The sequence below is a fragment of the Thermoascus crustaceus genome (assembly GCF_041956765.1).
Source record: "Thermoascus crustaceus strain CBS 181.67 unplaced genomic scaffold VTN00scaffold_4, whole genome shotgun sequence".
NCBI lineage: Eukaryota > Fungi > Ascomycota > Eurotiomycetes > Eurotiales > Thermoascaceae > Thermoascus > Thermoascus crustaceus.
The window spans coordinates 1,149,358-1,175,560 of record NW_027192530.1 but is presented as its reverse complement, the minus strand read 5'-3'; the positions used below and the strand labels follow the sequence as shown (position 1 = coordinate 1,175,560).

General features: G+C 51.7%; 8 protein-coding genes across 8 annotated transcripts; 4 read left to right on the top strand and 4 right to left on the bottom strand.

Annotated features, from left to right (window-relative positions):
• Positions 1–49: 49 nt before the first annotated feature.
• VTN00DRAFT_7001 (uncharacterized protein) lies at positions 50–3,536 on the bottom strand (the record flags this gene model as incomplete). Its single annotated transcript, XM_069433701.1, has 2 exons — positions 50–3,038; positions 3,091–3,536. The coding sequence occupies 2 exons, from the start codon at positions 3,534–3,536 to the stop codon at positions 50–52; spliced, it is 3,435 nt and encodes a 1,144-aa protein (XP_069287055.1).
• A 1,222-nt stretch (positions 3,537–4,758) lies between these two features.
• VTN00DRAFT_7000 (uncharacterized protein) lies at positions 4,759–8,091 on the bottom strand (the record flags this gene model as incomplete). The annotated part of the gene is made up of 10 exons (XM_069433700.1): positions 4,759–4,813; positions 4,885–5,105; positions 5,166–5,717; positions 5,766–5,876; positions 5,934–6,414; positions 6,468–6,564; positions 6,611–7,238; positions 7,288–7,596; positions 7,652–7,881; positions 7,935–8,091. The coding sequence occupies 10 exons, from the start codon at positions 8,089–8,091 to the stop codon at positions 4,759–4,761; spliced, it is 2,841 nt and encodes a 946-aa protein (XP_069287054.1).
• Positions 8,092–8,418: 327 nt separating this feature from the next.
• VTN00DRAFT_6999 (uncharacterized protein) lies at positions 8,419–8,829 on the top strand (the record flags this gene model as incomplete). Its single annotated transcript, XM_069433696.1, has 1 exon — positions 8,419–8,829. One exon carries the CDS (start codon positions 8,419–8,421, stop codon positions 8,827–8,829), a length of 411 nt encoding a protein of 136 aa, XP_069287053.1.
• Positions 8,830–11,174: 2,345 nt separating this feature from the next.
• On the top strand, positions 11,175–11,474 carry VTN00DRAFT_6998 (uncharacterized protein; the record flags this gene model as incomplete). The annotated part of the gene is made up of 2 exons (XM_069433695.1): positions 11,175–11,308; positions 11,375–11,474. 2 exons carry the CDS (start codon positions 11,175–11,177, stop codon positions 11,472–11,474), a joined length of 234 nt encoding a protein of 77 aa, XP_069287052.1.
• A 19-nt stretch (positions 11,475–11,493) lies between these two features.
• On the bottom strand, positions 11,494–14,322 carry VTN00DRAFT_6997 (uncharacterized protein; the record flags this gene model as incomplete). The annotated part of the gene is made up of 5 exons (XM_069433694.1): positions 11,494–12,691; positions 12,752–13,024; positions 13,079–13,326; positions 13,390–13,682; positions 13,737–14,322. 5 exons carry the CDS (start codon positions 14,320–14,322, stop codon positions 11,494–11,496), a joined length of 2,598 nt encoding a protein of 865 aa, XP_069287051.1.
• Positions 14,323–14,621: 299 nt separating this feature from the next.
• Positions 14,622–15,802, top strand: VTN00DRAFT_6996 (uncharacterized protein; the record flags this gene model as incomplete). Its single annotated transcript, XM_069433693.1, has 5 exons — positions 14,622–14,853; positions 14,902–15,021; positions 15,223–15,361; positions 15,411–15,691; positions 15,759–15,802. The coding sequence occupies 5 exons, from the start codon at positions 14,622–14,624 to the stop codon at positions 15,800–15,802; spliced, it is 816 nt and encodes a 271-aa protein (XP_069287050.1).
• A 2,804-nt stretch (positions 15,803–18,606) lies between these two features.
• VTN00DRAFT_6995 (uncharacterized protein) lies at positions 18,607–23,153 on the top strand (the record flags this gene model as incomplete). Its single annotated transcript, XM_069433692.1, has 3 exons — positions 18,607–18,796; positions 18,852–22,614; positions 22,673–23,153. 3 exons carry the CDS (start codon positions 18,607–18,609, stop codon positions 23,151–23,153), a joined length of 4,434 nt encoding a protein of 1,477 aa, XP_069287049.1.
• A 1,081-nt stretch (positions 23,154–24,234) lies between these two features.
• VTN00DRAFT_6994 (uncharacterized protein) lies at positions 24,235–24,935 on the bottom strand (the record flags this gene model as incomplete). The annotated part of the gene is made up of 2 exons (XM_069433691.1): positions 24,235–24,788; positions 24,839–24,935. The coding sequence occupies 2 exons, from the start codon at positions 24,933–24,935 to the stop codon at positions 24,235–24,237; spliced, it is 651 nt and encodes a 216-aa protein (XP_069287048.1).
• Positions 24,936–26,203: the final 1,268 nt, after the last annotated feature.

Here is a 26,203-nt window from a genome sequence, read left to right as displayed (position 1 = left end):
TTGGAAAGCGGAAAAAATCATATCATCATCATAAGCTATACAGATTATCTCATAGAGCTGTCGACTCATGTATATGCCCATGTATGGGATTCTCTTCTGGTGCCGTGTAGACCGAAGAGATAGACTCTGTATCAGAAAGATCAATGCGCTCCAACCTAGTATTCTCCTTGGTCAAAACAGGAGAGAACGGTGCAATGGGACGCGGTGCCTGGATGTTACCGGCATGGGCTGGATTAGTCGTCGAAGATCTTGGAGGGACTTCAGCTTCAACTTCGAAGACTGAAGGTACGGGTGAGAATGAAGGGGGTGTTTGCCCGTGGGCTAAAAATTGGGGAGTAGAGTGAGAGAACGAGCTAGGTGACGATCGAGCGTGGGGATGGTAATGTGGAGAGGCTGTTTCTTGATTGCGAGCTCCGTATAATGATTCCGGAGAATAATATTTATTATGCCCTTCCACCGCCGGCTCGCGGGGCTCCGCAGGTTGTGAATTTGGAGGTTGTTGGTTTGAGAGCAATGTTGTATCCCATGTTTGCCTTGCCTGATCATGCGAGGATGGCCCTGAGTTTTCGTCCACAGTCGGAGGGCCATGATGGTCTCTGTGCATCCGGTCCGGGGTGTTGGATCTGCTACTGGGGAGCCCTTCCTCCAGTGTGCTGGGAAGCTCGAATATTGGTGCAGCAGTAGAGGTATTCAGCCGACTAATAGGCTTGGAAGGCGGTTGATACCTGGACAAGAAACGCATCGTAGGTTGCGTTGTCGCGTCCACAAAAGGGGGGGCCGCCATCGGTGGAGGTGGTGCATTTATTATTTGGGCCTGTATCTGCGGGGGAAATTGCGTCCCTCTCAGCAGATCCAGGACCCGTTTCTTTTGCTCCTCAGATATGCCAATATCTGGAGCAAATCCTATATTCTCTGCTGATAATCCGAAATCTGCTCCATTCTCCGTCAATGTGGCATTGTGAGCCATGAGGAGCTTGAGCACCTCAGGATGACCATAGTATGCTGCATAGCGTAAGGGCTGCCACCCCACCTCGTCCTTCTTCAGAACAGATGCACCACGCGCGACGAGAAGTGACACTACCGGTAGATGGCCTCCCATCACTGCCAAACAAAATGGAGAGTCCTCATGATGTTTGTTTTCAAATTTGAGATATAGGGGTGAACCATATTCGATGAGTTTCTCGGCCGCAGCTACATGACCATAACGGCATGCTACACACAGCGCGCGGTCACCCTGCGCGTCGCGCGAATCCAATGAGGCTCCCTTTTCGCAGAGTAGATTGAGCAAGCGCATTGAGCCACTAGCTGCTACAATATGGATTGGTCTTTGTTGACTCCCCTCAGTCTGAGCTTCCAAGTCTGCCCCAGATGTCAGCAATAGCCTGACGACCTCTGTACTGTCGGCCATGCACGCATAGTGGAGGGGGGTGAAGCCGGACCGGCACCGAACTTCCAAAGAAGGACTTCTTCGTAGGAGAAACTCAACAACCGCAAATTGGGTGTTCATAGCAGCAAGGTGCAAGGCGGTCCTTCCGGCTATGTTGACCATGCTTAGTGAACCTTTTTTCTGGCTGAGGAGCTCCAAAATCTCAACATGACCGTTGAAAGCAGCCCAATGGAGTGCTGTCATCCCACCCTCATCTGCACTCCGAGAGGAGGCCTTCCTCTTCAGCAGCAGCTGAGTGGCTAAGAGCTGGCCAGTGGCAGCAGCGCAGATAAGGGGTGTCCTACGGTCATTTCCGGCTGCGTCGATATTTGCCTTGTTATTGAGAAGGGTGTCAATAACGTTCAGGTGCCCACCCTCGCAGGCATAATGGATAGCGGCCATCATACTGCTGTCTTTGGCCTCCATGTCTGCGCCGCAAGAAATAAGCAGCTCAACCATCTCCTCATCACCGCGTTTCGCCGCAGCGTGAAGAGCAGTCATCTGGTTATCCGCTCGGGTGTTGACTCTAGCGTGGTTCTCGATCAACAGCTGCGTAGCGTCAAGCTGCCCATTACTGGCTGCAACCCAAAGTGCCGTCCTGCCTTGCGAATTCTTAGCCTCGATATCAACTTTCTCCAGGAGAAGCAGCTCGAGCACCGCACAGTGACCACGGGAGGCTGCCAGGTGAAGGGGCGTGGATCCCGACACGTCTTGCACATTTAACCTGGCATTGCTTCGTATCAGAAGGTCCACAATATCTTCCTTGCCACAGTGAGCAGCAACAGCCAATGCGTTCCTTCGTGAATATGTATGACGAGCTTCAATGTCGTGGCCATTCTCAATAAGGCTCTCAATATCAAACCGAGAACCCGATTGAGCCGCCTTGACTATTAGAGGTGCCGAGGCTCCTTCCACCGACGTCAAGTCGATGCTTGTAGTGAAATCACTCTCACGCCCTCGTCCTTTGGTCGATCCTACCCTTTGGCCAGTCACTGAACTTCCTGGAGTTGCCGTCAGACTGGATCGGCTGATACTCCATCGACGGAGAACAGATCTGAACCTATCCCGTTTCGAACCTGCAGACGAAAGCTTGTTTGAGGAAGAAGTCGACTCAGATTGCCATCTCCGCACGTTATGGTCTGGCTGCGGGGGATTGAGCCCAAACGACACACTCTTACTACGGCCTGTCCCCGGCAGCACGGACTCATAGGGATGATTAGGCAAGGAAAGTCGACTGCTGCCGGAAGGCGAGTTTGCGGACAGCGATGGACTCGAGGTAACCAACCCGGTCGTGCCGCTCGCATACCCTTCGTCGCCTGAAGTGTTGAAGGTTCTGCTGGAAACTTCACGGTTGATCGGGTGCTGCTGTTTCGACTTGGATCGTGAATGTTCAAAAGCTCGCTGGTACGCGGCAGCATTCACGATGGTATCATCGAAGTCGAAGACAGTGTCACCCACTGACGACTGCCGATTAGCGCAGGAGGCTGCGTCTGCCTGGGAACTTGCAGTGCTCATAGCCGTCCGGAGGGTAGCCGTGTCATCGGCTACCTTCTGGATGATCATGCGGCTCTCTTTCTTCCGGAGGAGCTCCAGCTGTTCGGACGAGGATCGACTATGACACTCAGCACTTAACTATAAGTACAAGCTATGGTAACAAATCTCACCACTGGCAGGCCTGCAGGAGCAGGTGTAATGCAAGAACCTGCGAGTGCAGTCTGGCCTGATGATCTTTCATGGCCTCGTCATTCCAGACTACCCTCATGCGCGTTCTGAACCCAAGGGCCACATTATCATCTGCTGCACCACGCGTCAGGGATGAAACCTCTTCGGAGAGTACCTCCATGATGGCCCGACATCCCTCCAGAGCGACATCTAACCCCTCATAATATTCCTTGTGGTACGACGATCCGTCGGAGTTGTACTTGACCAGATCATCTAGCTGGGTAATAGCGGATTTGACAGCGGTGAGCTCCCCAATGAGTGAACGGATCGTTAGATCTGCATTCTTGAACCTTTCCCGCAGCGTTGCAAGTCCTCCAATGGTCTGGGTGATCACTTGAACGACCTGGAGTGCGCTGGCGAAAGCGCCAAACGCTGAGGCGGGATCCATCGTGAAGATGCCTTATCCGAGTCGAGATAAGAGTATTATCCAGCAGCATTCAGCTGCAAACGAAAGGCAGATCAACAGCGATCCATCCACGGCGTGAGAGCATAGAGCAAGTGAAAACAGATTGCTCCAAAGTCTTGACAGAAAGAAGAAAGCTGGCATCACGGAGATCTCTGTCAGACCTGCGGAGCTGCAATCGCGAGCCGCAGGAGCTGAGCCGCAAGCAGACTATCTGTCACGAGAACCCACACACGCATCGCCTTGAAGGCCCAGCGCGGTAGCGTGAAACATCATGGAGGGGAGGGCTGTGCTTCGCTAGGAGAAGGAGGGGAAATCTCAGCGACACAGAAAGATCCGAGCCACCCAAGGCCTGCAGCACCCTGCATGAACGGTTCAGCTGAGATCGCCGCTGGTCGATCCAGCAATGCCACTCGACGGCACTAGCAGTCATGAACTCCGCACGGTATTCTGTACTGTAGAAAATGTGACGCCTGCTTAGAGGATCACTTTGTATATGCATGACAGAGCCCATGAAGGAAATTATTTAATTGAGAGCAGATACATGCAAACGACAATATATCGTAAAGAGTGGGCTGAGTTGTGGTGGGAAGGCGCAGATGAAGATGTGCTTCTGCATATTGACGATGACTAAGCGGGCGGATTAACGTTATGCTCTCTCTGCACATAGTTACACTTTCTCAAGTCTTACAGAGAAATCGGGATATCAAAGAGAATCAAACGTACTTGACAAGCATGGTTCAAATGTTGATAGGTCATATCCAGTGGAGTAGTTCTTACGGACCAACTAGGTTGGCCTGTAGATGACAATAAGATCACCTTTTTTCTATTTGTTATATTTTCAAGATGAAGCCCTGGAATATCTTATAGGAAACATGCTATCTTCTACACCTGGTACCAATCTGGCTGCAACCAGATGTCTAGACACTTTTTGTGGCCGAGCGGTTTACCCTACCAGAGGATATCTAAGTTCCCATTCAAGCAAAGCAAAAAAGGAGCAAAGGGAAAGTGTTCCTGAGAGCCGAGGGAAAGTGTAGCATCATCCATTCAATTGTTTCGTCTACCTAGGTCCTAATAATTACCTTAAGGTAGGTACAAACCTAATGCAACCACACCCACACCCACACCCACACCCGCACCCACCGACCATGCATGCATGCAAGTGATATCATTCATTAAAGTAAGCGACATCAGCCATCGACCCTACCTAAGCCCACTCAACCGACCATTCACCATCTGATCCCATCGTCGGGACAGGATAACTGTTGCTCATCTCATCAGCTGCTTCGACTCTAGCCTCTAACGTCATCTCATCTATTCATTGTCTTCTTACTCCGCAAGAACAATCCTCAACATCGTCCCGAATGAATCTCTCAGCTTTAGAACCTCCTTGACTTCCGGCTTGGTCGGTTCGCCGGCGGTACGGCGGAGGTGCTCCTGTTTCTTGGCGCGGCGTTTCCGCTCTGCTGCGATGGGGTCGAGGTCGTCGTCCTCGGAGTTTTCGTCCGATTCATCTGACGCGTCGTCTGAAATAGCGAGATCTTCGAGATCGGCCTGATAGGCAAGTTAGACACGAGTCGACTAAATAAAAACAAAGGGTTGATAGGGAAATACCTCATCCAGACCAAAGTCTCTTCCCCTGAACGTCGCACCTCCAGGAATAAGCTCATTGCCCGTCCCTTCAGCAGCCATCTTCTGCCTAGTTTTATCGTGATGCCACCGTTTTCTGTCCTCCTGCCACTTGACGAGAGCGTTGATTTCCGCGATAGCCACATCCTTATCGATCTGCCCGACAGCTACAGCCCCTTGGAACAGAGCGTTGATATCCAGCTTTCCACCACGAGGACCATTACGCAGAAACTCGAGAATATCCTCCAACCACGCCATGAGTGACCCGAATAGGCCGTTGTCATGGACATGCACTTCGTGAACGAATTTGTAGAAATTGTGCTCGTGACGGGCACAGAGATCGATGAAAGCTTGGACGGTTTGGTTTGGATCTGCGGATACGTCCTGCCGCTGAGCCTTCTCAATTACAGCGATGGCGTCATCCGCAAATTGTGCAAAGTCCGTGATACTGTCATATACGTTGGCAGATTTGTAAACGCGGACAAGAGGCTCATAGAAGATGGTGAAAAGGTCACGGAATAGTTGGAGCGTGACGGGCTGAGCGACCGGTCAGCTTCGTAAACACAACAATCCAGAGATACTTACCTCTTCTATAATACTGAGCATCATGGCTTTGTCGCGTTGCCTCGTATACAGCTTAAGCAGCTGTTTTAGATATGCAAACCATTGTGCCCCCTGTTTCATTTCAAGATCAACCTACATAGTTAGCGCTCCTCGCGGGGATGAAGAAGATGTAGAAGGGCTAAAGCCTACATTTTCAACCGCGTTATTCCAAGCAACATAGGAGTTGAACACCTTTTCGATTTGGCCGGGAGTAAGCTCCGGAGATAGAAGCTCCGATCGAAGAATGGCCACCATCAGGTCCACATCCTCGGCCGCAGCCTCCTGGCGGATCACTGTCTTGAGGGTCTCGTCGGCATCCACGAAGGCTTTCAACTTCGAAGTCAGGGCAGTGTCATCTATTTTCGCCACCAGTTCATCTATCGATTTCTGGAAAGATTTGATCCCATCGTTCAAGGTCATGGAGAAGATGCGTTGCAGGAGAGATCGTGAACCAAATGGCTGAGCGAGGAAGAGATCTAGAACACCCGACATGACGGCGGCCGGATTCGCGATGCGGATGACGTTTTTCATTAGGGTATACGGGACTAACGAATGGATCTTCTTGAATTGGGCAAACAGTTCGGGAGAATTGTCTTCGGCCAGAAAGAGGTGATATATCGTTGCAGCAACCCTGCCCAGTCAGTCAAAAAGAGGTCAAGAACCCCAGGATTGAGAAGCACATACTCAATACGTAGCCACTCTGCGAATTTCTGATATTCTGGGCTAAGGTCCTGTATAGTAGGCTTTTCCCGAATCTCCGCGAAGAGCTTCGTTAAGCCATCTACTAGAGTCAGCTCCGTGGTCCGAGATGTGAGTGTGTCACCTACTTCTTTCGACAATATCCCTCCGGAACCTCTCCATGTAGACGTCCAACTCGGCAGCACGCTGCCTTGCGATCTCGTAGAATTTCTTCTGCTCCTCCACACGAGCAGCGTCCATTTCCTTCCTTCGTTGGATATCAATCAACTCTTCCTCATTTAGGGCTATGGGCCGCGCAGTGAGGAATTCTTCCATGGCCTTCGACTCGGCTATCCGCTTGGTTTGCAGGAGCGTTCGGAGGAATGCACGCAGAGACACTCTCTGTTCCTCTCTGTACAACACAACGCCTTCCCTGGCGAGCTCTCCTGACACCCTGGGGGACTTTGGTGACTTCCCACCAAAGGACGACCTCGAGCGCGACCGTCTGTGACCTCCTGGAGCCAGCCCGCGAGTAGCTGCGCCTTCATCTAAGTGACCCGTTTCCTGGGTCGACACCGAAGATACTGACGAAGCGTCATCATCACCCATGCTGAAAAAGCTGGACGTCGTAGAGCTCTTGTTCTTCCTTGGGAGAGGCGGCAGAATCTTTCCCGGCAGTTCGGTACGCAGCCTCCGGTACAGCTTCGCGAATTCTCCGTACCTTCTGCCAACGTAGACGTCAGGCTTGCCTTCACGGCGAACCCGAAGGATAAATTCCTAGACCCATTAGTAACTGCTAAACGACTGCTGCACGTTCTTTGCTCACCGCATGCTGATGGTACCTCACTGTCCGTTTGACAGATGTGGTCCTGACACCAGCCACGTTGACGTCCCATCCATTGATGAAATGGCCATCCGGGACGTTGACCAGCAGTCCCTGTTCATTGGCACCGCGATCCACAACTTCTATTTCAGAGAAACGGATTCGCTCTTCATATCCCGAAGCCGTCGATATCCCCGACACCATCATCAACTCGACCAGCTTCTCGCATTTTCGTGCCAGCTTCCGACGCTTCGTCTCTTCGAGGCGGTCTTCCGAGGAGGAAATATGCTTCTTCGCGAAGGATTCGAGGAACTATTACCAGCATCAGACAACATCCTAGCACCAGCGGGATACGGGGGAAACGCACCACCTGCAACTTATCCTGCCAAAACTCCTTCTCTCTGGCCTGGTCGAGGAACGGGAAGTTGCGCACGTGATGCACGAAGATGTACCGTAAGATCGGTAGGTCCGAATCAACGGGGGCAACCTCCCCAAAGTCCGACTTGAACGGCGCTCCGAATCGTCGTAGGGCGGTGGGGGAGTTCAGCTCCGCGATCTCACTGCGGACCTGGAGGGCGATCAGCTCGCGCTTGAGATCTGCAATTGGTCAGAAGAAAGCATTCCAAGGGGAGAGATCGGAGCATCCAGACAGTGTTCTTGCTTCCCGGTCAGGATCTGGCCCGGAGGTGGTGCGGAACCGGTGGTCTTGGAGGACGCCGTGCGTTCGACCGTCGCCGGTCGATGGAGGTTTCCGTTGAGGACAGCTCCTGTGTTCTCGGGGCCGTCTACCGCTTGTTGCAACGACATCCTGTGAGAAGATGCCTGGTCCGGTCTGAAGGGACGTTGCGAGAGCTGTCAGAAGAGCAGACGAGCTCTGGTGGTGCAACGGTCGAGGGAGAGTTGGGCAGATGACGTCGTGTGGATATGATCCCCAGCAGAGCGAGCGGCCCGTTCGTTTCTGTTTCAACAGCGGATCCTGTCCCTCGACTCTCGATGGAGACGACGGCCCCTCTGTCGTCGAATATAATAAATGATTTCTGCAGAGACGAGCACACGACGTGCGGCGCAAGGGAAGGTGCCGTCTGCTGGTATCCCGAACGATGCACAAGCACCTCAGCTACGACGGGTCGATCAATGGGCCCTACAGCGTTTCCACCCCAGCCTCTTCGTTGCGCCGCATCGCCCAGCAAAGCCTCTATTATTATAATACTGGGTTGCACGGTGGGAAGTGACGCGTCCTGGCCGAGGGCATCTCGACCTGGAGCCCCGCCATGTCAGCGCGAAGCCGACGGCGTTCTCGCCCAGTGCCCGAAGCTCTCCACAGACGGCCGCCCAGACACGACGGTGCCGCGCTTCGTCTCGCCCTTGCACGACTATTGCGGACGAGGCCCCTGTGGCTGGAGCAATCCTCTTCTATTTCGGGGTCTTGGCGGCCTGTCGTCCTCGAGCATCAACTCTCCCGACGTTGCCAAGGTCACAGAAATCACGGTCTGTGGTGCACTTGGTGACCCGGTCTCCACTGACCACATCCATGGGCCCGCGTAGGGCAGAGATACATTCTTTTGAAGTCGTTGACTCTGGACTAAAAGCAACCTAGGACGAAGGAGAATACCTGCTGTCGTCAGCACAAGCCGTTGCTGGGTGATCGCAATCTCTACGGACTACGGTGTATGCTCAGAATGCTGCAAGCAGCAGCAGAACCGTCTGGCCCAAAATCCGTCTACTATCCATTCCTGATCCCTATAGATAACCGGCTGTCTGAAAGTAGAATGATGCACTGGCCATCTCAGAGTCGTTCAGGCGCCAATCTGTCATCGTCCTGAGAATTCAACCCGGTTACGCAGATAGACCCTCCAAGGTTGCCTACTAATCAGTGCCAAGGCAGGAAGAACGAAGACAGATTCTACGTGGGTGTTTCGCTTTCCGCAAGAGTTAGTTTAGTCTCAACTTCGTCACCGGCTACTATCCATGATTGGTAAAGAAAATCAAAAGACGCCCTCTCTCCATGTCCAGGTCACAGAACTGAAATTCATCTAGGCCCCTGTAAGGATTACGAATGCATTTTGGGTACATATATAGGAAACGTGACTGTTCAGAACTCGAGCCAGCGTAGGTAGGTTCTCTCATTCTCATACTTCCTTTTCCATTATCATTATTATCATTTAAATTTAGCAGCTCTGCATTAAGTGGCTAAAATGGCTTAAGAGGACTTCTTAAGCGATCAAGCCACAGGATATGTCGGCTTGACACCGCATATACTATTAACGTCTGTAGTTGGGAACAATGGGCTGCACCCGGTCAAGCCACGGAGATCCCTTGGCCCCGCTTAGGCGTGGTAGTCTGACGAATTATTTTGCAGACCCTTTATGTCAGTGGTTCTTCATATGGCATATATGCCTAATATGGGTCCAGCGCTCCAGCCACTATAGGGCCCCCCTTGGCATTGGCTTCGAGGATAGTTTTACATTCTTTTACGCAGTGCGCAGGTGGGATTCCGGGGACCCGAAGTAGTAATGCAATAGCGCGTGGCAGTCAGATGATCAGCGCAGGGCATCTGAACAACAACAACAACCACCTAACATAGCATGGTACGGGGCTTAAAGATTGTGAAAGACATACGATATAATCCCAGGAGTTAAAGATTAACAACGATTTGAACCAGCAGGAGAGTCTAAATTCGTACATTTGAATTCAATGGGACATTTTCATACCTCTAAAGACGGCAATGGAAGATCATTCATTCTGTCTCAGTCTGGCTGCTGCAGGAAAAGACGAGGCAGAAACAGAACACTGTCAAAGTATGTCGAAGAACAGCCAATTTTATCTGGTTATCGGGGTCTCCAAAAAAAGAAAAAATCTGTATTCTCCCACAGACAACTACAATTATCACAAAATGCCGTTCCACCTGAACAGGTTGACTCATTAAGTCTTGGCGACCTGAAGATTGCAGGTTAGGTTCCAAAGGATAGCCGATGTAGCTGTTTGTTCAACGTTCACCCCTTGTGGCGAGGGAGGGCGAGGAACCTCTACCGCCGATAGAAGTATTAGATCGGAGAATTTATCCAGCATACTGTACGCAGTATCTGCACTAGGGTACGCCGTACTGCGTACATACCTACCTACCTAGCCGGTCGTTTTTAAAATCTACTACTGCACTATCCACGGATGTATCTTCACGAAGCCCGTTACGGTGGAGCACACAGACACAGAAGAACCGGAAGGGTTGTCATTGCTCTCTACTAGGTTGGTTGCTACGTAGGATCTAGTAGTAATTAAGTATAGTACGGAGACTAAGTACGGAGTTCTTCCGCCATGGCCATGCCATCCACCATCCGTATGATACTACTGTGGAGCTCGGAGCTATAAAATCTGCGCGAGATATAGCCGAATCTTCAATTGAATTGATTCGATGCCCTGTCGGTTAACCGGCCACACATTCCCCCCCCCCCCCCCGGCCAGAGCCTAGAGCCTACACAGGCGTTACCAGTGTCCTCCTAGGGACAGACATCTTCGGTTGCCCAGATCCGGGACGACCCATTCAGCCCTATGGAATCACATCGATTACCGTTTGGATATTGACTGGAGAGTGGGACGGTACCCTTGCTGTCTGTTCTCAGTGACGGGGATGTTGGATATGGTCATGGACGAATATTTGCTCAACAGAATTCATCATTGATGTGTCTATCTACGGTCTTTACTCTGTATGCACGTACGAGGAAATGAAAACATTTCCGGTGACGAGATAAAATTTGCACAAGATGCGCAGCATCCTATGTAGGAGCTCGGCTTTGAGCAAGAATATGGTGCAATTATTAGCTGTTATCAACATCAATTCCCATTCCTGCTCATTCTGACCGATTCAATCCCACATCATATCTTTCTCGATTTGTATGAGTTGGGACCTTCCGTTGGAATCAGGCATTCTCACCCAGAGTCCACTGAAACAAGCAATCACACCGGGAAAAATTTACACTCAACACATGCCAAGTAGGTTAATCCTATTGAAATCCTGCCAAATGAACCTGTACCTAGGTAGTGCGTCATATCAATCACGCCATTAATCTCGTCTTCATACTGAACGAGGCGAAAGTCATGAAACTAGTAACATGAAATGCCCGGGAACGCCGTCCCGCGCTACAGAGGGTAACCACCAGATGAAAGGAACAAAACCAAATAAAGGTGAAACATGAACAGTCGAAGCCTTATTTGTCAACCCAAATAGTCATCCATGTCCATATCTCCTGTAACGTTTGATGGGTCGACCAGATCCTGTCCCGCCCATGTATGGTTCATATAGTGAATATTGTTGTACGTGTTCAGGGGAGGGAACATCTGGCTGGAATTTGCCAGGCTCGAAAAGTTGCTGTTATGCGAAGCACCCATAGTATTGCAACTAGCATTTGAGCCGTTGTCGTAGAGCGTAAAATCACTGACGGGCTTGTCACTGTAACCGTATTCATAGAGGTCGGAAAAGCCTTCGTCAACGTTACTGGAGTGGGGAGAGTATAGCATCAAGTTACCCTGGCCTCCAGGCGACAGGGGGGGAATCTTAGTCTGGTGCTGCATAAGGGGGGATGGACCCGAGATCGATGGGTCACGGGAAAAAGAGTTCATGGCATTTGCCTCAACAGACCGCGCAGGCGTCAGCAGCTGCATGTTCATCACAGTGAACTCATCATCCATATGGTTGGAGTCCAAGTTGCTCCAGTCTATATCAAAGCTGAGGCTGTTGTCGGTGGAAGTGATGGGAGAGTCGTCGAAAATACCCGGAGCGCCCATTGAGTCCGTGGCTGTTCCAGTCGAGTCTAGGGACAGACGAGGCATATCCATAGCCGGAGCGAGGTCGTTCCGGTCACCAGCCTCAAGTTGGGCCTGGAATGCTGCAAAATCCATTGAGGTCGGGAACGGACTGAAGTCATTCAGACCTGCAGAGTGATTCTCAAAGGGGCTGCTATCCGGGAAGAGCTGGAAATCCTCATTGGGATTGGCTGGTGGGTCGGCGAAGGAGAATGGAGGGTTGCTTGGATAGCTGTTTACCGGCTCATATGGGGACTGAGTCGGACCGGTTACAGGAGTTGGGAGATCGGTCATGTTGGAAATGGGCGTTGCTATGCTGGGTGTCTGTGGGGTAGGCTGCGTAACAGAGCTCCTCTTGCCGCTTTTCCCGTTATTCTTGGACCGTATATACAACCAACCGTGGGCCTTCTCCATGTGCTGCTTGCAATTACTCTCGCGTTTCGACTGGTAGGTACACGGTGCGAATTTGCACTTGTACAAGGCCGGGCACTTCGAGTGCTTGTCATTGACGTGGCGGTCTCTCTCTTTCTCCGTTGGCCATCCGATTTCGAAGTACTTGCATGTTGGCTCTGTGCACTTCCATGGACGAGAGTGCGTCTTCTCATGTTTGCTACAACGATTTAGTACGTGATGATATCTCAGGCTCGGGGGTTCTCAGACGTATACTTACGTGAGATCACATGGCCTCTTGAAGACCTTATCGCAATCTTTGCACTTCTGATTAATGTCCATTGGAGGAGCGTTCTTCTTGCGGCGGGCCATAGAACGCTCGACGCCTTCGTCGAGCGAGTCGGTGCTCAGGGAACGCTTGATGCTCGGAGCGGCGTTTGCATCGTACGGCTCCCCAGTACGAAGGGAGATGGCTTTGCCGTCTTTATGGCACACTAGCTCGGCCGGCCGGCCGTTCTGGGACAGGCCGCCTTCCAACGTGAGGCGTTCGTCCCTGAAATTGAGTGATGAGCAAGAGTGCTCCCCAGAGACCTCGCTACGAACATACCTAGAAACTTCAACCTCGTCTCCAGACTGGCCCGAAGCCCGGCGGGCCCGGGTCCTCTCTCGAGATGCAGCCATAATGGCGGCATACTGTCGGATCTGGGCGACGAGATCGAGGAAATAACCGTTAGTATAAGGTCGGTCTGTTGGCAATCTCTGGTCGCGCTCGTTGAGGTGTCCAACGGCCGTGTGGATGCACTGAATCGAAAACTCGCAGAAACCGAGATAGGACGCCTTCGAAGCCGAATATTTCTTCAAACAGAAAAACAAATAATGAGCAACGTCCCTAACGCCTAATTCCAAATTCATACTCACCGGCGCTAACCAAAGCAAGGTCTTTTCCAGATCACGCAGGCAGGTGATCTCTTTATCTACAATGCGTTGTGGAACACTCTGAACGAGAGCGTGGAACGGCTTCAGCTTCTCCTCTTTGAGGATAGGAACGAGGACAAAGCGCTCTATCTGTTTACAAGCAGCCAGGGCCAGCTGACGGCGCTGTGAGCTTGTCGTGTCGAGGGAGGAGATGGAGCTAGTGATAGCAGACTGCCTCTTCTGGGAGCTCCCTACGCCATGCTTCCAGCTTTCAGTAGACATTTGGCCAGCTTTAACTAAATACATGTTAGCACCCGGAAAGCTGGCATATGAGGACATGAACAATATACCTTGGCTACTCTTGTTGGGTGGGATGGAAGCTGTGGAGCTACTGATAGAGGTTCCCAGGCCACTGTCGGAAGCTTGACGACGATGGTTCTTATGATTCTTATCATTGTCCATGGGAGGGGACGGCAGGCCATGCATGGGGCTGTTCTTGCTCGCATCGTAGGCGGCGTCCATCATGTCCCTACGTCCGACGTGAGCTTCAAGGATGCCCCTCGGGACAGGTAGCTCGTCTTCGTCGAAGCGGTTGCCCCTCCGGTTTGACGGAGACAGTGAGTCGAGGTCGAGGCGGCCCAAGATATCTGCCATGCGCTGTTCACCAGCGACAATAGCCTCAAGCGAGCTCAGGCATGAAGGAGAACGTCGAGGCAGCGACGGGACGCTCAGAATGGGGTCGCGATCTTCGGACGGCGGCGAGCTTGGTGAGTGGAACGTAGCACCCTTCCTCAAGCGTGGGCTAGGATAGCATGGCGGCGAGGATGGAGCAACTCGGCCGTCGGGCGATGAAGAAGTGAGGAGGGAGGGAAGGGGAGCTTTTAATGCACGGCGCCGTGGGTGAACATGGGGCTGCTGAGCCTGGGGAGCAGACATGGCTGCGGCTGCGGCGGGCAGTGACGGTGCACGAATGATATGAATCTAAGGGTGGATGCAGGGCAGGGAAGACCCGTTGGGTTAGCGGGAGGGACCACAGGACAGATTGTTGGATTGACGGCCAGATTTGCCAGGGTTGTGACTCACCTGGCACGGAGAGCTATTCAGAATCCGGAGCGGACAGCTTGTTCGAGTGATTCAAGTGACCTACGGACGAGTCACAGAGGCGACAATCAGTCGTCGGAGCGCGTAGCCGGCAGGGGAGGACAGGATGAGGTATGATAGCATACCCAATTGAGATGCTAACTAGACTCACCCTCTCGATCACCGGAAGCACCCACCACGGCGTGGCAGTCGAACTGATCGAGGGATATCTCAATCAGGTCAATGCTGGAGAGGTCAAGCCGGGGCAAGACAGAGAGCCGGGGGGGGGAGGGGGGGGGTATTGTCCGCAGGGCCGTCGAAACGTAGCAGACCACGAGCAGGGCGCAGAAAGCAGGACTGGAGAAGCAGAGGCTATGCAACGAAATGGTAAAGCAGCAGCGCGGACCGTGACAGCTGACGGAAATTAAGGTATAGATGGCGGGCGCGAGGGTGATGGTCTGAAGAAGAGGACGGAAGCGGACGGCGTGAAGAAGCCGTTTGATGCCTTCAGTCGACCTTCTTGCCTGAGGACGACGGTCAACGGGGCTCACGAAGGCAAAGAACGGTGGAGATGACGGGCGATGAGGGTGAGAAGAAGATGAGGTTTTGTCTGGCACCGCGTTCGAGTCGTCGTCGGCGCTGATGCATCGGACGAGGCGTCTTGGATGTCTGCCTGATAGGCGAGCCCGCTAGGCCCGGAGGGGTAAGGAGCGCTAACAGGGGCCGAGCTCTGATTGGCCATACCGGACGGAACAGTCCGCTGGTACGGCGCTTTGCCCGATGGGGCGTCGGGACATCGGGTTTTCCGTGGAAGCGCACGCAGGGCTCCCAAGCGGCTCTCGCAGGTTCCCCGCGGGCTCTCCACGGCGCTTTCCATTAATAGCCGCAGCCACGGGTCCGTTACGGCGCAAGACATCTTCTGTTTTCTCCGTACGGCTCCATAGATCCTTCATGGAGCTGCCCGCAGGCGCCTCACCATGGTTCATCGCCATCCCTGTGCTCAGAGCTGGGGTAGTGTATAACTGTAGATCTACGGAGCATGAGCACATCTCTCTGCTCGCTGGCCCCAACAAACAGAGCACATCATCCTCCCTTCCGGCGCTGCCCGGGGTCCGCTTCGACGACAAAAGCCAAATTTCGTTCCACAACCGCTCGGTACCAGACGAACGGTCTCCACCCTCCGCCATTTCCCCCCTGGCTTGTGTGCTGGCGGCTCCGACCAAACGTTCGTGGAGCGGTGTCTTGCTCGTGTGTGACGATGCTTTACCGTACCATCTCCGCCCCCACTGCAGGGCCGGGTGGAGCTGTCGATAAAGACAATCGTCCCTTCAGCTGATTGCCGTCTTGTCCATTGATAAATGCTGTCGGCGTCAAGGTTTGTCCATGAGCCTCAACTCTGCAATCCTGTTCCTTGTCATCCCACCGACCACGCAAGCTCTCCTGTCCAACCATAGCCCGTCCCGAGGCCGTTTGTCACGTTTTGTGTCGGTGATGGCCCTGTGTGGCTGTGGTGCCGTTGACTTGACAGCATAACTGTTCTAGCCTGCCGGTCTCGACTCTCGGAGCAATCAGATCCATGCGAATGGCACGATCCTGTTGGCGCTATCCTTTGACATGAAGATCGAAGCACGGGGCCCTGTACTCCGTACTGCGTCTACCTTACGTCTGTGATGCTAACGGCGCATCAGAAATGCAGTCAGCCTTGATACCTTAGGCTGTTTTCAATCTGCACACTTGACGACAGGCACTGTTTATCTCTAAGATATTTCTCTGCCAAAACTTTGGCCAAGAAACCTCCCAATTCCGGATCATAAATGGGATTTTGTCGCCATGTCCTACTCGGGGCTGTGCCTTGCGCTCCCTATGTACTTGGGTATGTCTCTATGCTAAGCTCACGATATGCGTCAACGTCCCAATGCACAGCCCGTGGCTTTGCTTGTGCCGTGCATATTTACCGTGTTCCCACTACAAGCCTGCTTACTGTCTACCTAGGGTATATGACGGGACTCGACATCCACTACTATGCATATTCTAACCAAAGCAGCAAATTACACTCCCTGTGACTCACAGGGTTATTCCAATTCTGGATCATGACTGGTTGTTTAACCCTGGCGTCTCAGGTGCGATCGGTAACCTGTCAGGAACTGCAGAAAGCATACGCAGTACGGGATGAGCATCAAGCTCTACGACACCGATCCCGCCTGCGGTGTCACTGAAGAAAGTTTCGATATGCTATTATGTCTTGATCCGGCCACCTGGACGGCTCTCACTGGCGTGACGTTCAGGACCCATTATTTAACACCCATGCAGATTTTGGCTCGGCCCTAAATACGAGCGCATGGTCTTAAATCCTCGACTAAGAGCACGTTCGGGGAAATGGTCCTCCAACCTACCAAGTGAACACATGTCCTCAATACTGCGATTCGGGCTATCTAGTTACAGTAATTACCTATTTTCTGTTAATCATAGCTTGGGTCAGTCCTGTCCTTGTCAAAGTTGACAGCTGGCAACAAAGAACCGAGAGTTTCAGAAAATGGAATTCCCTTGGCTGAACCGTGGATCGTCAATGAGATATGCTCGTTAAGCTCTAGCACATTGCTCTGGACCCTTGTCTTACGTGCATTTGGCATGTCCTGCACAGCAGTGCCTGTCCATATGCATTAGGAATATCACCAACTTTAAGACATGAATCATATTATCCTTCTGACTCAGAAAGAGAATATACAACATATGCCCCATTGTGCAGTCCCATCTTTGGTTGTTGTAGTAAACTACAGCTCTTCTATCGTAGAGGCAGAAGGATGAGGTAATGAGATTTCTGGGAAGACTTGTCCATGCTGTGCGGTCTATGTACTGTACAGCAGTCAGATTTTCCCCCCTCTATGCTTTGTATCTTTTCTAAAATCTATGCAGACACAATGGAAGTACATAATTCGATATAGCCAAGAGAGGCCGCCATATCGCCGATAAAGAGAGCATGTACTCCCTATTCTCCATGAAAATATCCCCCGTGCCAGCAAGCTTGAAAGAATTATGGGCAAAGAAGAGTAATATCCAATTAGAAACCGTAGAGCTATTTAAGAGAAGCTGAAGTCTGACCGTCTAAGTAACATCTGAAGCGCTGAACGGTGGCGAGGAACAAAAGAAGTTAAGTGAAAAGAAAGAAAAAATTGAGCCATCTTCGACATAATAAATTCTCCACATTGACTGCTTCAGAAATATCCACCTTGTCTGATTCTCTGTGGCTGCGTAGGATGCTTGCTGACTTTCATAGAGCTGACAGATAGACAAACAAAGAACCGAGCATCAAGCTCGTGAAGAAGTTCATCTGGACCCCGGAATCTTGCATATATACACCCGATCCCGGTTGAAATTCTGGTTTGAGCTGGCTTGACTTGTACTTCAAAGTTGGCAAAACAACCTAGGCTATACTTACAGTGAGAGGTCATATGCTTTAGGTAACTCGATACTTGCTTGAACTGGGAGGTCAAAAAAAGCAGTCTAAGCTCAGATGATCACCTTCTGTGCCAGCCAGTTATAAAACTCATATAGGAGTAGCAGATGCAGGGTTTGCCGCGGGGGGTTCCATGAGCATGATGCGGTGGAATGTTGGTGGCGTTCATTGGAAGGACTTGGTGCTTCTCCGCAAAAAAAGGTCCACGCGGAGAACGGAGGCGTGAGGGGAGAGCTCGCTTGGAACGCCCCAGGGAAGCTCGTTCGGTTCTTTCGTCCTTACTGCCATCTTCCTCGCTCTTAAGCTTCTCTCGTTCAGTCTGGACAGAACGCGTTGAGCTTGCCCCCGACCTGTGTGTCTTCTAGGTAGGTCCAGCTTCCCTATTTCCGCGCGTCGGGAGCGTCACCGACTGATTACTACGGGCAGCTCGTGAAGCAGCTGGACCTCGGCTTCGGAAAGCGGCAGAATGCTCGGGCGGTGCGCGGACGCCGGGATAGACTGTTGAACCCCAGACTCGCGAACGATAGGACGACTATCTCTCCACCGCCAAACTTAGACCTCTCAATTAAGGTCTTTACAAATCCACGTTCGATGACCTACTGATTCGCCTGTCTCCTTCTTCGCCGCCATAGGAGACAGTCGGTAGTGTCGAAATTTGGCCGGAGACACGGATCTCGACCTCGACAATGGAGGTCGAACGCGACGGGCGTTACCTTGACCAGCCCAGACGAAGACGTTGGAGGGCAGGCAGAAGACGGCTGCGCAACAGAGCCCCTATCTCTGCGCGCCTTGTGCTGGACCAGAGCCTGCGTGGCGATGTCGGTGTGCTCTCCGATGACCTAGTAACGGATCTCTTTCCGGGATCAAATTTGGCAGGTGAGTATACTGCGCGGCTCTATAATATCTAGACGTGGCTAAAACAGCTATCTAGAGGTAGGCCTGAAGCAGAATAGGGAGCAAATTCTTCATGTCGCGGTATCACCGTACACGCCGAACTGCTCTGCAGTGGACGATCTGCCCTGGACCATAATCCCCGTCCGAATTCAGGCTACAGAACGCTCACAGGCTGCCTCCATTTCGCATTCTACGGTCCTGTTCCCTGCATCTACAAGTACTCTCCAATCGTTTCTCCGTGCCCTCGAGACCCTCGATTCCACGCGCCACTCCATTCAACCGCAGCGCCCTATTGAGATCCGCATACTGGACGTCGTCCCGTTGCATCTTGATACTGTGTATGTGACGGTGGAGCGACATCTGCTGCGCAATTTGGACGATGTTCAAAGCAAGTTCGGCGGTGGGTTCGGCACCAATGCTAACGGTGTCAACGGGCTATGGACGAAGGAGGGAAAGACATCGGAGGTAAAGAGGTACTCGAAGAAAGATGCTGCGAATTCCGAAGCGAGGTTGATGACGGCAGTACGCGAAGCATTATCGACACAGCGGATAGTGCATACTGGAGATATACTACCTCTCCCTCTGCCGTCTCATCCCATCACGCACGCACCTCCTCCTCCCGCAAAGATATCGTTGTGTGAACCTGTCTCTCAGGGTTTGCTGATGCCAAAGACGAAGATCATCCTTGTTCAGGCACGGCCACAGGGCTCCCACGCACAGAGGACTCTATCCCAGTCGGTGAGGGGCTTGCTGAAGGATGTGGCGGAAGATGAAGCTGATGACACGTCAACCGAACAGTTCTACTCCGCAGCGGAGGATAAGCCATCTGAAAGTGGTACAGAAGTGGAGAGCACATCTCCTGCCGATGACACCGAAACTGAGGGATCCGTCGACACCATGAGTGAAACGTCTGAAGACTCTCTAGAGGACATGATCTCTCTCGCCGCACCAGAACTGCCGCAGCGGCCTTCCGGGACGATGTCTGCTATAACCTCAGCTACTCCCCGCCCTGGTGGTCCACGGGCTGACGGCCACCACACACCTCGATCTGTACTATCAGGCTTTACGTCGGCAACTACACGCCCCGGCCGCAGCGGAGGAAAGGTCTTCAAAGCGGAAGGTCTTCTTTCTCGTATCCCGAACGAAGCGTTGCACCCGAGACCTCGCGAAGATGACGACGTTGACTCTTTCGTATTCGTGGACATCAGCACTCTTGTCAAAATTGGCTGCTTCTCAGGAGACTGGGTGAGGATCGAGGCTGCAGAAGAGCCGCAGCTGAATATATTTGCCTCACTCAAGTTCGGGGGATTGGATGGACCGGAGGAGGATGCAGGAAACTGGCGTGCTGTCAAGGTCTACGGCTTACCGGGGCTTCCTTCGCCCAAGCCACGGTATGCGATGAACCAGCCTGCGGACAGACGGTCCAGCATATCCCACCTCCAGTCCCAGCGTCTGACGCCCACGGTATTTGTTCCTCCAATCCTGCTCAACAATCTGGAGAACCCCAAATATTTGAAGCTGTCTCCTCTGGCCTTTCCCACATCCCATGGAATGTCAAGGTCTGGGATTTCGCAGCAAGCCAAATCAAGTGCAGCTAAATCTCCGCCGGTGGCTAAGGAAGTCACCCTACTCAAAATCTCAACTCCCCTATCGACGGATCGTGCTCTACAGCCAGCCTTGTTTGCTGGTTTGAAACAATACTTCGAGTCAAGGCGGAGGCTTTTGAAGAGTGGCGACCTCGTTGGCATCAGTGTGGATGAAGGTCTTGGCCGCGCGGTCTTCTCGGCAAGCAAGAGCGCAGATGGAGGGAGCCAGGAAGACGAATTGACAACCAAGCTAGGGTACACCGCTGAGGTTCCTCAAACCGACTCTGGCCCCAGAAAAGTGGGCGTTGCATGGTTCCGCGTTGGACAAGTTGTGCCTGGTGCTCCGGAAGAACAGGAAGAAGGTGTTGACGATCAATGGGGTGGTGTGGCTGTTATCGATTCTTCGAGCACTAGGATGGTCCAAGCAGGAAGCGAAATTAGCAGAGTCCCCGGTACACTCGCGAACGCATGGGAGTACTGGCTTGGGGTTAAGACGATACCAAAGTCGGGTAGTGAACTCTCGTCACATTGCCTTGTCACCGAAGCACCAAAAACATTTGTTTCCCCTCTGCAGAAGCGGCTACGTGATCTGATGTCCGCTGCGACAAGCCCTCGGGCCATCCAGCTCGGGATGAAACCTGTCGTGATCCTCCTCAGGTCGACGCAAAGGAATATAGGAAAGTCGACCACCGCGACCCGTGCGTGTGCGGACATTGGCTTGCATACGTTCCCGGTCGATGCCTACGATATCCTCACAGAAGGAGGGGTGAATGGAGGCGACGTCAAAACGGAAGCCTACCTGAAGGCAAGGGCTGAGCGAGCCTTTAACTGCGGGTCGAGCTGTACGGCGCTGCTCATCAAACACATCGAGGTCTTGACAGCGGACAGAATGATCACAGCTATGAAGGAAATTGTGGCGGATTCGAGGGTTGTCATTGCAACCACCACGGATGCCGAGAAGATCCCAGAAGGAATCCGCAGTCTCTTTACGCACGAGTTAGAGATGACCGCGCCTGAAGAGAAGGAACGTGAAGGCATTCTCCGAAATGCCATTGCAGAAAGAGGCATCAAGATCTCAGCTGATGTCGACCTGGGAGCAGTAGCACTGAAAACGGCAGCTCTAGTCGCGGGAGATCTGGTGGATGTTGTGGAAAGAGCGTCGGCCGCCAGGACTGCCCGGCTCGAGAAATTGGCAGAGGCCGCAAGCAAGCAAGGTCCAGATTCGACGATCGGCATCAGGGATATCCAGCTCTCCGGTGGGGATGCTGTGCGATGTGTGACCAAAGCCGACTTTGATTTCGCTGTCGACGCCGCAAGGAAGAATTTTGCCGACGCAATTGGCGCGCCAAAGATTCCGAACGTCAGCTGGGACGACGTGGGTGGACTCACACATGTGAAAGATGCCGTTATGGAGACTATTCAGCTGCCGCTTGAACGCCCAGAGCTCTTCGCCAAGGGTATGAAGAAACGCAGCGGTATCCTGTTCTACGGTCCTCCGGGTACTGGAAAGACTCTCCTTGCCAAAGCTATCGCAACCGAGTTCTCTCTCAACTTCTTCTCTGTTAAAGGTCCCGAACTGCTTAACATGTACATTGGTGAGTCGGAGGCAAATGTGCGCCGTGTGTTTCAGCGTGCGCGGGACGCTCGCCCCTGTGTTGTGTTTTTCGATGAGCTGGACTCTGTTGCTCCCAAGCGTGGAAACCAGGGAGACAGTGGCGGCGTCATGGACCGTATTGTCAGTCAGCTGCTCGCAGAGTTAGATGGAATGAGTAGTGGTGATGAGAGCGGTGGCGGAGTGTTTGTGATCGGTGCGACGAACCGACCTGACCTTCTGGATTCTGCACTTCTCCGTCCCGGTCGCTTCGACAAGATGCTCTACCTTGGCATATCCGATACACACGAGAAGCAGGCTACTATCTTGGAGGCTCTTACTAGAAAGTTCACGCTCCACCCGGATGTCGACCTTCGCAGGGTTGCGGAGAGATTGCCTTTCACCTACACAGGTGCTGACCTTTACGCTCTCTGCTCGGATGCCATGCTCAAGGCTATCACTCGGAAGGCTACCGCCGTCGACGAGAAGATCAAGGAGCTACCGGGTGGACCGGTCAGTACAGCATACTTCTTTGATCATCTCGCTACCCCAGAGGATGTGGCTGTGATGGTGACGGAGGAGGACTTCATTCAGGCACAGAGTGAGCTCGTCGCGAGTGTTAGGTATGTCATAAATCTCTAAGCCCAAAACACATAGAAATGCGATGCTGACTGTCAACAGTGCCAAAGAACTTGAACACTTCGAGCGGATTCGTCGCAAGTTTGAGTCCTCTGAATCGCAAAAAGAACAGTCCGCCACTGAAACGCAGGCATCCCTCACTATCGGAGATGCAATCAATGGTCTTAGTCTTGGTAGCCAGATACCCGAGAATGGTGTAGTAGCCAATGGGAGTTATCAAGAGGGCGGCAGTGTCAAAGGGAAAGGGAAACATGGGGCAACCGCTTTTCGCAAAAACAGCACTGCCACAATTACCGGAAAAGACAAAAGCAGAACCGTCCCCATTGGTGGAGGAGACTCGGATTCTTCACTTGACGGGTTCAAGCCAGTCCTCAGAAACGGAAACGGAGTCCCCCACCAGTACGAGGATGTCGGTGAAGACGACGACGGTGCGGAGGACGGCATCCCCGACGCGGACGATGACGATTACGTTGTCCGGACGGATCATCTCAAGACGACGAATGATGGGAATGATATTGACTAGTTGCAGAGATGGACGTGGAGATGAAGATGGTGGTGTGATGCTTCTTGACACTCTGCATACCTTTCATCTTTCTTTCATATACCTATTTCATGACTGAGACGGTCTTCTCTTCAATTTTTAATGTGACGATGTGATCGATCGGAGGAAGAGTAAAAAAGGTGGCTGTCATGTTATGAAGGGGGCAGATGTAATATATATTCATATATAACCCCCGCGCCCCCCGCACATATGTGCAATGCATTCTTTGTATATAAGCCAATATTCTGGACAGTCGACTATATGCGTTATGTATCACCTGCTTTGTATGCACTTTGATGCTGTGATGAAGTTTGATGAAGGGCCTACGCTTTGGTCACTGTAGCACTTGGTTCACAGTGCCTTACCGGAATCCTTGAACTCCGGTTAGTCGTTTCTAACTTTCTTCTCGTGATCATCCGAGAGATTGACATGGACAACTACCATGAAAAGGAATAATAATGTGCCCTAAATAAGTATGCGGTATAGTCTTTGGGAATAGCCAAAGCGCTCTAACTGATATCTGCATATCCCATCTGGAGATGGTATACTAAACTACCTGGATATTTTCGAACCATCACCGTCTCGTCTGATCGGACAATATGAGCGTCAGATTATACTTACCTTGCAGAAACAAAAACACAGTCACCCTGTTCATTGCGCATCCCATTTCAGTAGGTGAGCATTGCCACTGCTGTGGTTACATGAGCAGGGTGAGGGGTTGTTTATCGCGTGACTTGGCTCGCCCCCGGCCTCTCAGCTGTACCAGCTAGGTAAATAATTTTTTCATGTTCTCCATCTTGGAGAAATAGCCATTGACCTTCATAGAGAACCTATTAAGATATTCTGATCTCATATTGGTCAGGACTCGCTGACTACTGCTACTAAGCGCTGCTTTTTCAGAGACAAAGGAAGAGAGGTCCGTCTGGTCACGCTCCACAGACAGGCAGCCCTGTGTATTATCACCTATACAACAAACGCCTCCAAGCAGTTTGGGGCAAACAGGTCCTCAGGCTGGTTCCTCCTCTTCGCTAGCCCCTGCCTGTATGAGTATTCCAAGGACTTGTCAATCACATGTCTGTTCTCTTTGAACCCGTCCGGCCAGTATCGATGGCCCATGACCTTTCGTGTTTCTTGGAGATGGTCCTCCAGCCAGGGCAGAATGTATCGCAGTGCACCTCTCCTCGATCACCTCGTACGCATATTCCAGTGAAGCCGCAAAGGCTTTCTGAAGCGTCCGAGACACCCAGGGATTCGCCTCATAGACTGAACGTCTGATGACGACCACACGCATGATTGGCATGATACCTGTACGCTTGAAGTAGTCTTGCTCGACGCTCTTGAAGTTGGGGAATAGGCGCTGCATATGGCTGTACTTGTCATACGCGGAGGGCTGGGTGGCGCTGAAGATAGCGTCAAGCTCACCATCTACAAGCGTCTGCGTGAGGTTCTTGTCTGCTGGTATTGCTGACAGTCGTAAACCGTCTGGCAGACTGAACTTTAGCTTCTCAGGACGTGGTTCTGGGGAATGTTCGACGGCCCTCTGAAACCACTCCATGCTTTCGGGCTCGAGCCCGTAGTCATCTTGGAGCATCCCTCTCTGCCATACTCCGGCCGTCACTGAATAAATTTGAGCTGATTGGTTCGACGAACGATGCTTCAAGTCTTACTATTATACTCAGGCGTGCCAACTCTCTTGCCTCGCAAGTCCTCCGGTTTAGAGATGCCGGAATTGGTGTTAATATATATCGATTGATGGCGGAACATTCGTGATGGAAAAATAGGAACTGTAGAAATATGCCTCAAGAATATGCAAAGCAATGCCTGCAAAATACCTACTAGCAATGAACGGTGGATTCGGGGGGTTCAGAGTGAGCACGTAGGAGGAAAGGGAACATTCCGAGACATCGAACTCCTGGTACCGAAGTTGGCGGAAGAAACTGGATACCTCTCAACCATGAAATGCTTGCCACAGGAATAGAAGTAAATAAATGTTCTCATACACTCTTCGACACGATGATTGTGGAATATGAGGGAAATCCCTTCTGGACGTACACGCCCGTCCTCCATAGCTTTCATCCTGTATCTCTGTCAGGTTATAGTCACATTCACAGACCCTACCGAGAAGCCGGAATCGCATACCGATCATAATCACTACACGAAAATGTCAAGTTGAGAATCATTTTGAAACTTTGTTCTGGACGCCTTCGTGATCAAATGTCTTCTTTATTGTGGGGTGTATAACATGGAATCCTTCCGTCAAGTGGCAACGTAAATCCAAGAAAGGGACAGGCAACTGCAGTTAGCTTTTCAGAAAGGGAGGAGGAATCTCGTCTTGCACCCGGAAACGGGACGCGGTCCGTTGCTTTATGACATTCTCCCGCAGAGCTTCGCATCTCCCGGGACGAGGGTTGAGTGGAGAAATAATGTTGAGATAGAACCATGTACGTATGTACATGTGGGGCTAACTCGGAATAATAACCTCTGTAGAAGAAAGTACTACAAATTTTTGGATACAAAGTTTTACGCAATCAAATATGGAAGCCTCAACAGCTCTCAAAGGACTTAGTTATATTGGTATATATTATATACAGTACAGAAAATTGCCAAAACTTTTCGTGCCTTCTCCATTCTCTATTGGCTTGGTAATTTGCTATTCTATAACCACATAATTCCTAAGCTATTGGACAGTATCCAGACACTATAATAGGCCATAGACCGTAGACAAAGCCATCCCAGGTTGTGATCCCAGGTTGTGATATAGCAAAAGCGACAAGGCGGGTGGCTTGGACAGAGGGGGTACCAAAACATATGGAAACCTACTGTAAACTTGTCACGCATGTGACAGGGTTCAACACTTAAATCAACTGAAGGGGCTAGACTCTACACTCTAAGATCCAATAATACTGATAAATCATGCTCAATTAATTAGCCTAATCGTGGACAGGATACCTAAATAGCGTGACAGTAGCAGAGAGAAAATTTAATGAGAGAAGAAAGTATTATATACTCATAAGGTGTTAACACAACCTACC